Source organism: Rutilus rutilus (genome assembly GCF_951802725.1).
Source record: "Rutilus rutilus genome assembly, chromosome: 7".
NCBI lineage: Eukaryota > Metazoa > Chordata > Actinopteri > Cypriniformes > Leuciscidae > Rutilus > Rutilus rutilus.
Window position 1 is genome coordinate 17,310,734 of NC_140221.1, and position 17,884 is coordinate 17,328,617.

Genomic DNA, 17,884 nt, shown 5'->3' on the forward strand with positions numbered 1-17,884 from the left:
AGACATTCTCCTGACTATAAGTACATTTTCAAGTGCAACTTTCAACTTATTCTATTAACCCTAACTCTAACCTAACAGTCTTCTAATACTCTGAGTGTTAGTTGACATGTAGTTGAAAATTAATGAGTTAGTTGACATGTAGTTGCAAAGTTACTTAAAGTTACTTATAGTTTGACTTTGAGATAAATTAAAGACACTACAGGCAAAACCAGTGATTATTCAGACACTGGTCAGTTTTGAGATTTTAGGCTATTTTGTTTCCATAGCTTGTCTTTCTTTCAGACTAGTGCTTATTTTATTGAACATCTGTTGATTTCAATTGCAATACATATCTTTAAAGGCTATCTACATTCTGAAGGTTTTTACAGAAGGGTAAGGGTTTGTTCATTTTTCATTCTCCTGAATTATGTAGTTTATTCCTAAAATAGGGTGAAAATGTATGGCTCTTGACAGTATTTTCTGATTCAAAAAGTATCTAAAATTCCCTCTGTAAAAACCTTTTACTCTAATACGTCAACAGAATTTACCCTATGTCTTGTTAAATGTTATGTGCAATGTTAAATGAAATGTTTTCGAAATATACCATACTACCATACAATACCATACTGCCTTGCAATCCCTGTAATAAGAATAACAGAGGTCGAAATAAGAGACAAGATCATGTTCATTCAGATTACATGACAATATGTGACAGTTTTCACTCCGTGTAGAATTTCAGGTGCAGTTGAAGGCCATTGAGGTGTTTCTGTCTAGCGTACCAGAGAAGCTTTTCTCTAAACTAAGAGATCAATACCTTGAGGAGCTGACGCAAAGCATGACACAAATTCAACACCGGTTTGAACTAGTTCAGCAGCAGAGTGAACAAAAGAGGGTATGTAAATAAATGCAGAACAATGGTAAGGGCAAAGGGAAATGATCCTGTAATAACCCTCCTAAGTTCCTCTCATAAAGTCACTGTGGGAAAGAAGCCATTAAACTGTCATGATGCAATATTACTAATATTTATCTCAGATATTTGTAAAATATTATGCAAATATGCACCTCTAGCTATGTATAAAGCAGTCACCAGGTTTCTACTGTTCTGTGGCCTGCTGTCATAGAGGGAGCACAGTGGTCAGTTGCGTGTGCGTCTGAGCCATCCGGCTTGTGAGACAGAACTGAAGCAGCTGGTGGAGGCTGAGGGCGAGAGACAGAGAGAACAAAGACAAGCCATCCACAATACCAGACAGGAAGTTCAGGTTATAGACTTACTGCTTCAGGCTTTCACTCGCTGTTCTGTTTTTATGCGTTTTTTTTTAACTCACTAAATTTAAACTTGGTCTTATTTCTGGACAGGCCTGTGCCCTCAAATACGCAGAAGAATTTGTCACTGCTCTTTCCAGATTGGCAGAGGCCTTGCTCTTCCAGTTCGACAACCTCATAACCATCCATGAGGTTCAAGTGGGACGTAAGTTTATGAATTCAATTAATATTATGGAAATGTAGATGGTGCCACAACAAAGGTTTTGGTGTTGACGCTTGATTCATAAGCAACATAAATTACATAAGCAGTTTTTTTCACACAAGTGTTGGATTAAAAAAATAATACATGTTAATATAAACACAATTTTATTGCAGTGTGTTCTTGGTGCGAATGGGTCTTTCAGGCTTGTGATTAGATAAGGACAAAAATAAGGAAATCCATTTTCCCCCTCAATTCAATATGACTAAAAATACAAAAAAAAAGGAAAACAATGTTCCCCCGATTCAATAGAGTCTTTATTTTGGCGGAAAATATCTATGATTACAAATATAACCATGGTTCCCTGAGAAGGTGAACGAGATACAGCGTCTTGGATCGGCACTATAGGGAACGCCATCAGTGTGACCGGTGTCTAAAGCATGTGTATACACACGACAATTACACTGGCCGAGGACTGTCCATGACCTCAATACCAGAGCGCCCACACGTATAAGAGGGCACCTGCAATAGACGTCATACACTTTTTTGTCTGAAGGAGACGTGTAGACCGTTCTTATCCTCCAAGAAGCAGAGGCAGACATGGCACTTTCTGCAAAGTGTGATGGTGTAGCCTTTACCACAATGTCTGCAACGTCCTCTATTTTGTTCATATCTTGTGACACAAACTTTTGGAAATACTCCAGTAGTGTATGAAGGGAGATGGCATCAATCAGTTTTGGGACTGATAAAATCCATTTTCAGCCAGCGATACCTGTCACGGGGCATGGCCTGTGTTCTTGAATGACTTGATTTTGTTGGTCACATAATAATCAGATGAGTGGTCGTTTTTTTTTTATAGTCCGTTTGCAGTTCACAGGCATCTCCACATTCCTCTTTATCACTTGTATATGAATCCATTTTATAATACGGTCTTTCCTGGCTTGGTGGCATTGTGAAATGAAAAAATAGCACTGGTTATTTTCCATATCATAATTACTGTAAAGAATTTACACATTCCATATAATTCACACAATACAGTCTGGCTAGCTTATTGTGTCCTCTATTTATCATGCCAATATCACTTATACCCCCCCACTTTCCACATTATCACCTGTCCCTCATGCAGCAAGCAGATATTTGGGCAAACAAGCAAAGCCCATATAAGAAAACGATTAAGAAAGAAAACAGGCCTGTAAACTGCATGTATTGCAGTTTACAAGAAGAGATCACTTCAAAATTCACTGTTTAAATCCTTTTTGATCACTGCTGAGCACCGTACGTACGATAACTGTTGCCCTTAACTGTAATTTGAATGCATTTTAAAGATGTACACTTTTATTACTGAAAAGCTGGAAAGTATTAAGAACAATATTTCATAAAAATTTTTTTTAAAAAAATTAAATAAAAAGTAGAAAATTATTTTCCTATTATTAAATGAAATACGAACTCATGTCCACATGGGAAACACTTACCGTCCGAAAAGGGCTTTAGAGTGAGAAAAAACATCCATTTTAGTAGAGCTAAAACTTAATATTACAACAGTGGGCCTTACAGGGTTAAGGAAGAACAGAACTGAAGCTTCTTCAGAGCTTCTCACCAAGCTCTTTCTGTCAGTCTTGTGAATGCATCATAATGAGCACATCCAGATTTCTCGAGGAGCCAAATGCGCACCACTCGTAGCATTTGTTTTACATACGCATGCAAACAAGCATCTCCTAAAGACAAAGAGTTGATGAAATCTATTGCCAGGTGCCCTCTTATTCTCCAATCAAAGCATTCACTGCCCTATCCCAGCTAATTGGGTGCTGAGACCTATATTTCAGTAAAAAAAAATGCAAAAAAGGCCTGCACTCTAAAAATACTTGTATTAGTTTCAAGCAGGAGATAAAAAAAATTTACAATCGTTTCAGCTATTTGCCTTTATCAGTGTAACAATTTCACTTGTTCTCAATAGTTATGCACGCTACAGGTCTTCAGGTGATCATGATCATAATTAAATAATCAAGTAATCAATCCACAGACTCCAGTTTAACTCAACATCTCTTATACTCACGGGCACTCTGTGACGTCATGGACTGTCGTCGGCCAATGTAATTGCCTTGTGTATACAGTCGTGTGTATTCAGACACCGGTCCCAGAGAGACCTTGAAGCTTCCCTTTTGTTCACTCACAGATTTATAAACGTGTATCTTGTCAGCTGATTGTTAGAGAAAATCTTTTTAAAACCATACGTCCCATAACAATGTAACATGATTAATTACTTTTTTAAAATAGTGCAACACGTGACTTATGAAAGCTAACATTCCCCAACACTGCTTACAATAATCATACATTTTCTTAATTGAACCTGAATGTCTTCTTGGAAAAGCAGATGCTGAACAAAAGAGGGAGAATATCACTACACTCATCCGCCAAGCACAAACCGGACTTTTGCTGGAAGACAAGAGCAGTACTCTGATGCAGAAGGGCAGCAGGTTTGGAAAAACCGTAGCCAAGAAAAATGTCTTTCAAGCACCACCGTTTGTTTTTGGGGGTTTTTTTTACATTGTGATGCATGAATTTTTAATTTCACAAATGGAAACAATTTTAATCAGTGTTATTTTAATATTATTTGTATATTTTCGGTTTTCATTTTAATTTTGGTTTAAGTTTTGGTAATTTTGTTCTTCTGTTACTATATATATATTTCAGTAATTTATTTATTTTAGTTTTTGTTTTATTTAAGAGTAACAACACTGATTTAATATTTTGGGGTTTTAAAACAAGAAAATAATGATTCCGTATCTAATAAAATGTCATTAATAATTCTAAATCATTCATTCTGATAGAGTTACATAAAGTAGTGGTCACCGTGCATTAGAGGGTTGACTGTTAATGGGACATTAATTGTGAATAATAAATTCTGAATAACGTGTTGTTTTGTAGAACATGGTCAGGCATTTGTTACTTCGGATCCACTGACGACAGCACATTTCATAAACAAGCTCAGGAAACGGCCACCATCACAACTGCTAAAACCACACTAGGGCATCTTAAGACTATTGAGGTGCGAGATGCCATGCATGAGGTAAGTTCATTTAAAATGAGTTCTGTTCTCGTCAAAACATGTCTGATAGAGCATGAAAATAGGTTTTTATGCACTTTTGTGGATCAGCATTCAACAATAAATAAGCTTTATGCACTAGCATTTACAACAATAACATAAGCTCTATTGGAGCTGTAAAGTGCTGATCAGATGAGGCTGCGGCAGATGCTAGCTCATCCGTTCAGAGGTCTGTGACATCATGCATTTGCATTTTGCAAATTTGCTTAGCAATTTGCTAGGAGCAGCCTTTTTCCTATTTTTATTTTGGTTGCATCTAAAGCAGAAACACTGCTGCAGGCTTAATGTTAAAGAATATGAACATGTATAAATATAAAACAAGCGTTGTGCTTGTGTGCCTGTGTTAAAGGAATAGTTCACTTCAAAATGAAAATTCTGTCATCATTTACTCGCCCTCAAGTTTTTCCAAACCTGTATGAATTTCTTTCTTCTGTTGAACACAAAAGAAGATGATTTGAAGAATGTCGGTCGGTCATTGGACCCCATTGACTTCCATAGTAGGAAAAAAAATATTATGGAAGGCAATGGGGCACATCAACTGTTTGGTTACATTCTTCAAAATATCTTCCTTTGTGTTCAACAGAAGAAATAAATTCATGCCGGTTTGGAACTACTTGAGGGTGAGTAAATGATGACAAATTTCTTTTTGAAGTGAACTAATCCTTTAATCTTCCCCCAGCTCTATGGGCAGAGGGTTCAGGAGGAGCTGGACAAAAGCCAGCGAGAGTGTGACGCTCAGGAAAGACAGCTGAAGCAGTGGCACAACCATTGGCAGAGTCAGCTAACAACCCTCGCTTCACTCAACTCTGAATGACCATGAGACCTTTATGAACACTGACAGTCTAAGCCAAGGTATTAAACACCATCAAAGAGAGGAGGCTCTACAACACATGTATTTGTCTTACAGGAACAACTGTGCTTTCACCACTCAACATTTACACACTTATCTATTCCATGTTGCCTGATTCATTTAATGATTAATATAATGGCTGTTGCTGTGAATGTGCTAATACAAAGTTTGTTATGATAAAAATGTTTATTCCATTTTCAGTTTCTATTGTTTAGTGTTATGCAAGGATTAAATAAAAATAAATTCTAAGAAATTCAACATCTCATTTCAACAAGTCCATAAAAACAGTACAATAAAACTCCCATACAAACAGAATAATATGTAAACATAAGCTCATGATAAATTAAGCACTAAAATAGTGCTTTACAGTCCATTTGGTTTAAAGTTTTGAGATTCAGCAGCATGAATTCTCATTGTAGACATTTTAAAATTTTTATGTTTGAGTACAAGACCCTAAAAACCGTGTTTCACAGCTCTCTTGAAATCCAAAGACACAACCAAACTGCCTTGACTTCAAAGTTAATGTCATCATAAACGTATGGAAGCTCCTGTTCTTTAAGAAACATTTTTAGCGTTTTCGTAGGAGAATATCCCAACTTTCTCTCCAACGTAGTGCAGCAAGCTCGTCTGACATTAACGCTGGCCGGCCGTAGGTGAGAGGACTCAAGTTGTGGTAGGACACACATACTGAGCAAAGGACTGCCAAAATAACACCACCAAATGCTTTCTGTTGAGCTGGCGATCTGAGAAACAGCATGACATACCGATATAAGCATAGACGTGATTAACACTGGTGTGATACAATGATAAACACAGGTTTTATTCAGATAGTTAGAGAGATATGCAAATTTCAACAGTGAACATAAGATCTTCATTAACTGATGATTTTTGGACAGAAATTACATCTCTTACCTTAGTACATGGATGTACAGGTGCTCTATGACAATCGGTATCTGCAAGATCTTGAAGGTGAGCGCTGGAAGATAGTGATACAGAAACAGAGTCTTCTCCATTAGGAAGAATGGCAGGTAATTAACTGCCCAGCCTCCAAAGCAAACAACACCAACCAAAACCAGCTGTTCCCAAGCGTCTAAAAGAGAAGAAAAAGAAACAAACTCATTATTTAACGAGAAACAAAGCTTCAACTTCGAACATTTCCAAACAGCACACATGTAACCGTCTACAACAGTATTGCGTCAGACTTTGCGCTATAGACCCCCTGAGGAACAATTTCATTAATTCTTTGCTACAGGAGAGGAAGAATTGTCTAAACTTGTTAAATCATTGAAATCAACACCTTGTATGTTAGATCCTTTACCGAATAAGCTACTGAAAGAGACGCTTCAAGAAGTCATTGATCCTCTTCTTAATATTATTAATTCATCATTGTCATTAGGATACATACCAAAAACCTTTAAGCTGGCTGTTATTAAACCTCTCATAAAAAAAAAAAAAAACACATCTTGATCCTAGAGAATTAGTTAATTACAGGCCGATCTCAAATCACCCTTTTCTGTAAAAGAATACTAAAAAAGGCAGTATCCTCACAACTGTTCATTCTGAGAAAGAAATAGTATGTGTGAAGATTTCCAGTCAGGATTTAAACTGTATCATAGTACTGAGACTGCTATTAGAGTTACAAATGATTTGCTCTTCTCATCTAATCGTGGTTGTATTTCTATATTAGTGTTACTGGATCTTAGTCATGCATTTTATACTATTAACCACAACATTCTTTTGAATAGACTTGAAAATTACATTGGCATTAGTGGAATTGCATTGGCATGGTTCAAATCATACTTATCTGACCGTTATCAGTTTGTAGCAGTAAACAAAGAGGGATCATATCGATCACAAGTTCAGTATGGAGTACCACAAGGCTCAGTACTAGGACCGTCATGTGGCAGTACTTCCAGGCACATACCTTGAGGAATGTCTTCAAATTTCCTCCGTCGCCTTAGCAAGTAGGTTAAAAACAGAAGACAGTACACCACCAGCACAAGGTTTGCAATGGTCCAAGTCACAAAATTCCCTATCAATTGAATTTGTGCCTGCATTAAAAATAGAAACGATTAGACAGATTAATTCTGTTATCATGCTGTAAAACACAGACAAAAAATAAAAACCAACAGAATGATGTTGACGTACATTACTTGAAGGATGAAGCCAGTATGCAATGTTAGTGTCCATTGAGATCCATTCAAGAGGTGATGAACTATATTTGTGCTCGGACTCTTCATTCTTTACTGTCAGCATCTTCCACTGTTACTCAAATATACATTAAGTGTATTCATTCTACAACACCAGCTCTAAATGGCTTTTCTGACGACTGACATAATTAAGATTAAGATTTAATATTCACCTGCAGCTCAAGAAATTTGGCCATAAAAGTGAGGTTTCTGTTGACGTCGCCATGAGTAGGTAACTTCAGCTCCAACTCCCTTTCCTTCTGTTCCTGACCTGTAGAGATATGTGTTCAATTGAAAAAGAAGACATAAGCAATATGAAAATATTTACAGATGTTAGTTTTCATACTTCTGCCATAGCGATGCTCCTCCACGTTCCACATGCCACTCTGATGGTAACCTTTATGAATCTTATCCCCAACCACCTCCAGCTGTTTGAAACCCCACTCTGGCAGAGACGCTCCACTGAGCTGCAAAACATTACAAAACAGGTATAAATAACTCTCTTAAAGGAATACTCCACACAAAAATTGTAATTCTGTCACCTTCATGTCATTCCAAAAATGACTGACTTCCTTGTATGGCACATAAAACATTTATTTTTATTGTTTTGTTCTTTTCTCAATGAGCTGCTGTTTGGTTTCCAACATTCGGTTACACTTCAGTTTAGGGTCCAATTCTTACTATTAACTAGTTATTAGTGTGCATATTACTAGTATATTGGCTGTTTATTTCTTATAACGCACAAATTAATGCCTTATTCAGAATGAACATATTCTACATCCCTTAATCCTACCCAGTCCCTAAACTTAACAACTACCTTACTTACTATTAAAAAGCAGGATTTGGGGTTTATTAAGGCAAAAGTCATAGTTAATAGTTTTTGGTTATAGTGAGAATCGGACCCTCAACTAAAGTGTGACCCAGTATTCTTCAAAACATCTTTTATGTTCCATGGAAGAAATAAAGTAAATTTGGACAGAAGTTTAAATTTAATCCTTTTAAGGGCAGTAACAATAACTAATTAAATACCGATATGATAACACTTTACAATAAGGTTCCATTAGTTAACTATATTAGTTGACATGAACTAACAATGAAAAATACTTCTAAAGCATTTATTAATCTTGGTTGATGTTAATTTCAACATTTAAAGCATCATTAAAATTAAGTGTTATTTTAATATTATTTAATGGGCCTGAGCTAACATGAACCATCAATAAACTGTTGTATTTTTATAAAGTAATGTTATCAATGATTAATAAATACCATATCAAATGTATTGCTCATTAATTGATAATATATAAAGTAAATAAAAAAAATATATATATATGCGATTTTGTCCATGTATTATTGCATAAATTAGTCTCAAATTTGATCAAGTTTACATTTTCCCTAAAACTGTATACTGTATTATTATGCTTAAATTCTTTTGTACACATTGTACAACTATACAAACCTTCAGAACAGCAGAAGTGTTCACATGGACTAGTCGCACCTCTGATAAAATCGTCTTCCAGATCTCTCTATCGGATTCCCTGTTCACTACGTCCTACAGTGCAATGAACACAATGCATAACAAAACCCATTTTGAGTAAATGTGAATATTTATTATAGACCTCTGGGACTGAGATCTTACCACTCTCCACAGATTTTGAGCCGGCATAGACACATTAAAGTCAATGTATCCAGACACTTCCTGTGAGTGAGGACTCATGGGGGCTGCAACATCATGTCTTAAAAAACAAAGCACAGTCAGGTTATTGATTACTACCAATATTACAAACATTATTTTGTTTTATTATCATTGTTAATTTGTTTATTATTAATATTATAAAAAAATATATATATATATACAGTGAGGAAAATAAGTATTTGAACACCCTGCTATTTTGCAAGTTCTCCCACTTAGAAATCATGGAGGGGTCTGAAATTGTCATCGTAGGTGCATGTCCACTGTGAGAGACATAATCTAAAAAAATAAATCCAGAAATCACAATGTATGATTTTTTAACTATTTATTTGTATGATACAGCTGCAAATAAGTATTTGAACACCTGAGAAAATCAATGTTCATATTTGGTACAGTAGCCTTTGTTTGCAATTACAGAGGTCAAACGTTTCCTGTAGTTTTTCACCAGGTTTGCACACACTGCAGGAGGGATTTTGGCCCACTCCTCCACACAGATCTTCTCTAGATCAGTCAGGTTTCTGGGCTGTCGCTGAGAAACACGGAGTTTGAGCTCCCTCCAAAGATTCTCTATTGGGTTTAGGTCTGGAGACTGGCTAGGCCACGCCAGAACCTTGATATGCTTCTTACAGAGCCACTCCTTGGTTATCCTGGCTGTGTGCTTCGGGTCATTGTCATGTTGGAAGACCCAGCCTCGACCCATCTTCAATGCTCTAACTGAGGGAAGGAGGTTGTTCCCCAAAATCTCGCAATACATGGCCCTGGTCATCCTCTCCTTAATACAGTGCAGTCGCCCTGTCCCATGTGCAGAAAAACACCCCCAAAGCATGATGCTACCACCCCCATGCTTCACAGTAGGGATGGTGTTCTTGGGATGGTACTCATCATTCTTCTTCCTCCAAACACGTTTAGTGGAATTATGACCAAAAAGTTCTATTTTGGTCTCATCTGACCACATGACTTTCTCCCATGACTCCTCTGGATCATCCAAATGGTCCTTGGCAAACTTAAGACGGGCCTTGACATGTGCTGGTTTAAGCAGGGGAACCTTCCGTGCCATGCATGATTTCAAACCATGACGTCTTAGTGTATTACCAACAGTAACCTTGGAAACGGTGGTCCTAGCTCTTTTCAGGTCATTGACCAGCTCCTGTGTAGTTCTGGGCTGATTTCTCACCTTTCTTAGGATCATTGAGACCCCACGAGGTGAGATCTTGCATGGAGCGCCAGTCCGAGGGAGATTGACAGTCATGTTTAGCTTCTTCCATTTTCTAATGATTGCTCCAACAGTGGACCTTTTTTCACCAAGCTGCTTGGCAATTTCCCCGTAGCCCTTTCCAGCCTTGTGGAGGTGTACAATTTTCTCTAGTGTCTTTGGACAGCTCTTTGGTCTTGGCCATGTTAGTAGTTGGATTCTTACTGATTGTATGGGGTGGACAGGTGTCTTTATGCAGCTAACGACCTCAAACAGGTGCATCTAATTTAGGATAATAAATGGAGTGGAGGTGGACATTTTAAAGGCAGACTAACAGGTCTTTGAGGGTCAGAATTCTAGCTGATAGACAGGTGTTCAAATACTTATTTGCAGCTGTATCATACAAATAAATAGTTAAAAAATCATATATTGTGATTTCTGGAATTTTTTTTTAGATTATGTCTCTCACAGTGGACATGCACCTACGATGACAATTTCAGACCCCTCCATGATTTCCAAGTGGGAGAACTTGCAAAATAGCAGGGTGTTCAAATACTTATTTTCCTCACTGTATATATATATATATATATATATATATATATATATATATATATATATATATATATATATATATATATATATATATATATATATATATATTAGGGATGCTCATTTCGATTAATTTTCCAGACCGACAACCGGCACTCTTTAATCGATTATTAACCGTTAACTGATAAGATTCCAAATAAAAATGACGCGTTTTTTTTTTTAAGGGTTTATTTTAACGTGCAAAGTGCAAACAGCAGCATACAGAACAGATCAACAACAGAACCTGGATTCAGTTTAAATTTTCACGCACCTGCAGCATTTCGCACAGTGAGAGAAAAACAGAACAAAATAATACAAATAAAAAACAAAATAGGCCTACACTAAATATATTTTTTAAACTTAAATAATTAACAAATTAAGATGACAAAAGAAAACACTGAATCCGTTTGAACAAAGCTTTAAAAAAACGGATTTTTTTTTCCTTTAGACTAAGATTTTTCGTTAAATAAAAATAGCAGCCCTACCTCAACACCTTGTCTAATTTTTATTTAAAAAAAGCAACATATCAATCAACGTGATGTGGGGTCAGTCTGGAGCGCAGCTTGTTGACAGTCAAACGCGAAGTGTATATTCGCATCGCGTTATTTACTCGCTCTAGATTACTCGCGGGATGTTTTTCTTGGTTTTCGCGTCACTCGCGAATAAAAATATACAGCGCAAAGGAGTGTGTCATCATCATCAACAACAACACAATTTCTTTCTGCCATAATTTTTCTGTCATGTCTGAAATAAATGATATTGCTGCTCTGTACTTGTTGTGGAAGTCCCAAATAGCCTACGGAGGAAAGCCAAACGCCGACGTGTCTGGGTTCACATCACCATCCAGAGGCGCACTCAACTCGGTGAATTTCACCTCTTCACGCGAATTTTCTGCTCGAGTTGAAATTTTTCAACTTGTCTTGCGTGGAAGACGCGATTGAGGCCATTATCGAGCTTTCGCGGCAAACGCGTCGCCCAATTCGCGTCATTCGCGTCTTTGCATTGACTTTGTATGTAATCTACTCGCGCAAATAATTAAATTCGCGTTTGGTGTGAACACGCCATTAGACCCGCGGCAGAAAACACCCTCTCCTATGGGACGGATCGATGTCCCGGGAATACACAGGTAACGTCTCGCTAGAGACGTGTGTGGTTGCGCGTGTCTATGCGCTCCGTGAGTTAATAAATATAAGCTATATAGTATTTTATTTTTAAACCATGCAGCAAAAAAAAAAAAAAAGAAGCTTAAAAAAAAAAACGTTTTAAACCGTTTAACTGATAGTATTAATCGGTCAAAATTTTTACTTTCGGTTAACGGTTAAACGGTCAATATGAGCATCCCTAATATATATATATAATGTTAACAATAATAATTTAATATTAAATTAAACTTGGTGGTGGAACTGTATTACGTGTTTAGGTAGCGAGACGACATTCCATGTAGCAGCTGAATAATATCGCCATGTCTGACAGGTCTGGGTGGGCTGCTAACCACAAGACTCTGCCTGTGGTTTCAAATTACAATACAATTCATGTAAATATTTATCTGCAGACCATATATGGATCATATGAACCATATAACCAACAAATACACACCGCCCAGGGTCTTTAATAATCCACCAGTTGTTGACGTCTTTGAAAGGATAGCAGGTCACCTGCTGCTGGTGGGAGCTACCGCGGCCATTTTCATACCTTTGATAAGCATAGATAAACGGTAAAGATCTGCATGAAGATGCGCTTGTTTAAGATTACATCACCTTGAACCTGCAGCTTTGTGACTGCTGATGGCTCACCTGATTGGATAGTTAACCTTGTGGGAGTGAAGCCAACATGGAACAGGTTTACTGGACACGGTGCGGAGAGTGACCTGTGAGCCGAACGCTACATCCAAGGGCTGCCCCTGAGTGATCCGGGCTAGACCGCCCTTTATGGGAGAAATAAAGGATATGACCATACAACACACATATAAACGCTCCTGTGATAATATTCACTATTCAGGTAGGTGACTATTACACTGTGTATTTGAACAAATCTATTTGAATACATTATGTGCACTACTGTTCAAAAATGGGGGTCAGTAAGAAATTCAAGTCACCATGAAATCAGAATTAACAATTTTTTACGGAATATTGCAGTATTTATTAAAAAAAAAAAATCTTTAATCAAAATATCATTCCCTCCTTTTTGCAGTGACATCTCTTCTCTGATGACGTTTTTACTTGCATGAGAGCGGGACAACCTGTCACTCATATGAGATAACAGCAATAGCAAACCACACCGATCCAGTCAATTCCCACTGAAAAAATTAAGTCCCGCCCTACAGTTTTTTTTTTGTTCGAGAACCTGTTTCACTTGGATATAGTATGTCACAATAGGGACGAAAAGACTATTGCAACTTCCATTTCATAACAATTTTGTTCAGCAACAGTGCATTAGATTGATCAAATAGGCACGTTTCCATTACAGATTTGTGCAAAACTTTTGCGATTTCTTCTAAATGTCGACAAAAAACTACTGTGAAATGACGCCGTTTCCATTAACCGATGTTTTGCGACTAAAACTTAATTTTTTCCTCTCGCGATGAGTCATTCCAAAAATCATGGCAACGGACGTTGGTAGGTTTATGTATATCCCAGCCACTGCACTGGCCATTATTATTAATCAAAGGAGACGTATGTGTGTTATCCAAGCATTAATGGCAAGGAAAGACCCTTACTCCTACTTGGAGCAGCAAATATGAGGTGTTTCACCCTCATATCTGCTCCGAGGTCTTGATTTGTGGCATTTCTTTGATGTTTAGAATCTAGTATTCCCGTAATTCTTTTGTCTTTTATGAATTTAATAAAGAACTCTGTCTCGTATTCTGTCCAAACATACCGCACCGTCTACGTCAGGTGACCTGTAAATGCGCAAAAACTGTTTCCATTGCAGTTTTGCGAAATCTTTTTTTTCAAATTGCCTGAAAAACCACCTCATGCGAGCCTAAAAACTCCCATTTATCGCAAAAAAGTTTTCGCAAATATTGACGCGTCTCCATTGGGCGTATTTTCAATTCGCGCAATTTGAAGGGTAATGGAAACGCGGCTATTGAAACATCTTACCGACCCCAAACTTTCGAACGGTAGTGCACTTAATACAGGAATTTTATCTGTACCTCTAGACTTGCTTGAAAAGCACTGCTCATCATCTGGTCATGTGGTCCACTGCGATACAGCAGTGTAAGATGGACGTAGAAAAATCCAAGGTACATGATGACGGGTAACACCACAAGGGCCAGGAAGCGAACCAAAACCTGGACCACTACTTTGCCCTTTTGACATAGATCGCAAAATCATAACGCTGTACCCATATTGATGTAAAACCCATGGATATTTGGTAACTATTACTCACATGGCTTAAGGTTCGATCTCCAATAAGTTGCCAGGTGTGTACAGCTGCCAGGCCTAGCAGTAACAAGTATGTGAATATACCCATGTACTTAACCCTGAAAAATTAGACAAAGAAAAAACATACTACTTGAATTTCATTTGCAGAGCAATTTCAACTAATTTTTTTTACACTTTCTGAAGAAAATGCGAGTGGTGCTTCACAAAAGTAATCTTACTGTACACACCCAATTCCATATGCACAACTGACCCCACAGATCACGAGCCAAAGCCACCTAAAAGATGAACTGGAAGAAGAGAGAACACATGACAGGTTTATGACCTTGAGTATGTCATCATCATTACAGCCACTGGAGGTTGACAAGACAATCCAGATCAGAGACTGACAAATCATATTAGCCTACAATACTTACTTGCGTGCTTTGTGGAAGCGGAGGTAAGACAGTACAGCTAACAGTAGGAAAAAGATTAAAACGGACTCCAGCAGCATGAAGCGTGATTGCACAATCATGGAATTTTCTGTTCAAATGAAACCAAGTATTTAACCTCACATTCAAGAAAACCCATCCTCAGGCAATGACTTGTAAATGATAAGGTAAGTAGTTACCCATGAGGAGCAGCGCACTGGCCCCCAATGCTGAGAAGTGGGAATATCCCAGCTCCACCACCAGAAGATAGGCAAGTGGTATACAAAAGGATCCAGCAAGGGCCGGTATTATCCGAAGGCTCCAAACAGGAACATTACTGGTGTATTCTACAATGGACCCCAATAATAATCAATAAGAGTAATGCAAATACTAAAGCCTGTCTTAATGTATGACAGTGTAACATGTAAAAAAATAAAGGGAAAGTTCAAATGTTGTCTTGACAAAGCCTTGCCTGAACGCTCATGACAGTTTAAAGGTTATATAAGTGTTAGTGTGTTGTGTAGTTTAAATACTTTGAGATTTGAAACTTGATGTAATCTAGATGATGCCAAGTGTTCACTAAGGTGCTCTGGCTGGTTGCTAGGACATTTGCAAGGCAGTAGATTCTAGAAACATGAGTTTGATATTTTAGGGTCAGACCAGTAAGAATGACTGTGTGTGCCAAGATAGTTTCCATGCTATAGTGGTTCTCAACCAGGGCCCACCGGAGGGCCTCCGCATACTTACAATTATTTAATTATATATATATAAAAAAATAAAAAAAACATAATAATTAAAATACTCAACCTTCATATAGAATGGTCTTTTTTGAAAATCTAAAACAGCAGAAAGTTTTCTGTGACAGGTAGGTTTAGGGTAAGGAGATTAGATAGAATATACAGTTTGTACAGTATAAAAACCATTACGTCCATCAAGTCCCCATAAAACATGGAAACCTGTGTGTGTGTGTGTGTGTGTGAGAGAAAGAGTGAATAAATGCATTAAAATACAGTCAAATGTTTCACTGTTCATTTCATATTAAAGGTATAGTGGAGGATTTTTTTTTTTTCGGGTGGATCATCAAGACTATTGGTCCTCCTAATTGTCAATCATTCTGGTGATATGTTTACGTAAGGCCGTCGTACGTGCTCGTCCCTAGGTAGTTTTTGCTTTCTGCGCATGCACACTTTCAGGTGTATATGTGTGGTGAGCTAAGGTTTCAGCCATTCATTGAAGCTCGCCGTTCTCACCGGGTTTTTTCAAAATGTCTGAGGGTCGCAAGAGAAAAAGTGTATACGAATTGTATGACAAGAAGAGAAAGGCCTCTGAAGAAAGACGTTTAATAGGCGTTCCCTCTCGGGAGCAGGTAGAGTGTTGCGCATGTGCATTTTTTCAAAAAGTGGAGAGGGCAGTTCTTTTCTAAAATTCGGGAAAATCCTCCACTATACCTTTAAAATCCAATGTATATGACTTAATAATGCATCAATAATGATTATTTAAATGGCATTGAAATGTAAGATATGTCAGTGCAAAGACAGCTCAAATATGCATTTTAGGCTCCGAGTCTATCCACCAAGGGGCCCTGGCCCTAAAATAGTTTAATATAACTCTAATATAAACAGTTAGTCAGAACTGGGTTAGTGACACTAAAAAAACTGGAAGATCTGTACATGAACAACTGGTTGGCTCTGTCAACACAACATGAAGCTGTATAATATGATCACCTGCTCCAATTCTGTTCCAAACAAAGTTGCCATCAAATCCACCTAAATATGCTACACAGATAAATAATATACATCAGCTATTAATAAACATTAAGTGGTTTTCTTCATGAATGTGATTTATAAAGTATCAACAATTTTCTCACCTCCAAAAGCTAGTATCATGTGGCCAAAAGGTGGACCACTCTCATCAATAAAAAACACTTGCTTCATGTACAGAGACAGGAACTGTCCATAATAAACTTCATCAAACCTTTAGCAGTACACAAACATGACATACATAGGTGAATTTATTTCAATAAATATAAATGTAAAAAAAAAAAAATTTTATTAAACGCAGACTTACACTACAGCTTTAGGAAAGTGAATGCCATATAGTCTGGTGACGAGCGCAAGTGCTGTAACTGCCACCAGCAGCAGATTGATCTCCACTGTCACACTGATGGGCAGTTTCACACACTGCATCCTCCCTGAAAAATACATACATTCATCAAGGTAAAGCATACAGATATTACTATATACGTATTCATAAATGCTGCATCTACAATAGCAGAATCCAGCTTGGAAAATAATTTGTCATGTAAATGCATTTAGTTTTTTACCTTGATTCAGTAAGATTTAGTTCTCACGAGTGTCGAAATCATAGGTCAACACTGCTGATTTCGAGTCTACATGTGCTACGTTTCTTTTCGCAAAAAAAGAAGCAATGCATTCATATTCGCTAAAACTTGAGTTGATTAAAAAAATGCAGCCATGCCCCTGGCACAAGCGACAGCTTTAGCCTTTACTTTAAAAACATTAAAATTGATAAATAACCCAACCATATGTAGTCTGTGCGCTAGTGTTTCCGGGCAGTATCACTCACATTTCAAAATAAAAGTTCACACATTCCTGCACTAGATGATCAGTTCAAACATTCCTGCACTAGATGAGTCCCTTTCCTAAAAAGTATGTGGATGTTTTCTGTTGTTTAATGTGCACAAATTCTTTTAAGGCAAAACGAAGTGCTTATTATAATAAAAAAATAAATAAACAAAAAACTGCAATAAGCATTAACAGTTTATAAGCAATAAACTGTTCAGATTTAGATAAAAAGTAAAGTTGGACATGTTCTGGTTAATGTGATGATTCAAATACCTGTGATCACTTACAAAACAGCTGAGTGAATTGAAGAAACTGACTTTATATATCCACTAAAAATCATCTTGGGATCATATTATCTGTTTTGTTTAAAACGTAATTAGACAAATGAGAATTGTTTGATGATATTACTTGGCTTGTGTGTAAAATAAATAAAAGTTCAACTTCATGCTTTTA

General features: G+C 37.2%; 2 protein-coding genes across 3 annotated transcripts in view; one reads left to right on the forward strand and one right to left on the reverse strand.

The window, feature by feature from the left end:
- Positions 1-5,358, forward strand: part of ccdc180 (coiled-coil domain containing 180) — a gene marked incomplete at its 3' end in the record, with an annotated part of 26,759 nt that extends 21,401 nt beyond the window's left edge. The window contains exons 32-37 of the mRNA XM_084413778.1: positions 711-871; positions 1,101-1,238; positions 1,336-1,447; positions 3,813-3,915; positions 4,367-4,508; positions 5,224-5,358. Of these exons, the coding sequence (XP_084269904.1) occupies positions 711-871; positions 1,101-1,238; positions 1,336-1,447; positions 3,813-3,915; positions 4,367-4,508; positions 5,224-5,358 (791 nt within the window). The remainder of the gene's footprint in view (positions 1-710; positions 872-1,100; positions 1,239-1,335; positions 1,448-3,812; positions 3,916-4,366; positions 4,509-5,223) is intronic.
- Positions 4,531-17,473, reverse strand: pomt1 (protein-O-mannosyltransferase 1). 2 transcript variants are annotated; one of them, XM_084413776.1, is made up of 20 exons: positions 17,170-17,473; positions 16,914-17,037; positions 16,714-16,820; positions 16,571-16,621; positions 15,047-15,193; positions 14,853-14,958; positions 14,667-14,726; positions 14,444-14,537; positions 14,208-14,363; positions 12,847-12,977; positions 12,650-12,745; positions 12,466-12,558; positions 9,220-9,316; positions 9,040-9,132; positions 7,930-8,050; positions 7,757-7,854; positions 7,543-7,656; positions 7,319-7,445; positions 6,307-6,484; positions 4,531-6,137 (listed from the first exon to the last, which is right to left on the reverse strand). In XM_084413776.1, exons 2-20 carry the CDS (start codon positions 17,030-17,032, stop codon positions 5,963-5,965), a joined length of 2,163 nt encoding a protein of 720 aa, XP_084269902.1. In that variant the 5' UTR covers positions 17,033-17,037; positions 17,170-17,473; the 3' UTR covers positions 4,531-5,962. The 2 variants fall into 2 exon arrangements, with proteins under 2 accessions (XP_084269902.1, XP_084269903.1); XM_084413777.1 differs by lacking the exon at positions 12,466-12,558 and having other exon boundaries at positions 5,381-6,137.
- Positions 17,474-17,884: the final 411 nt, after the last annotated feature.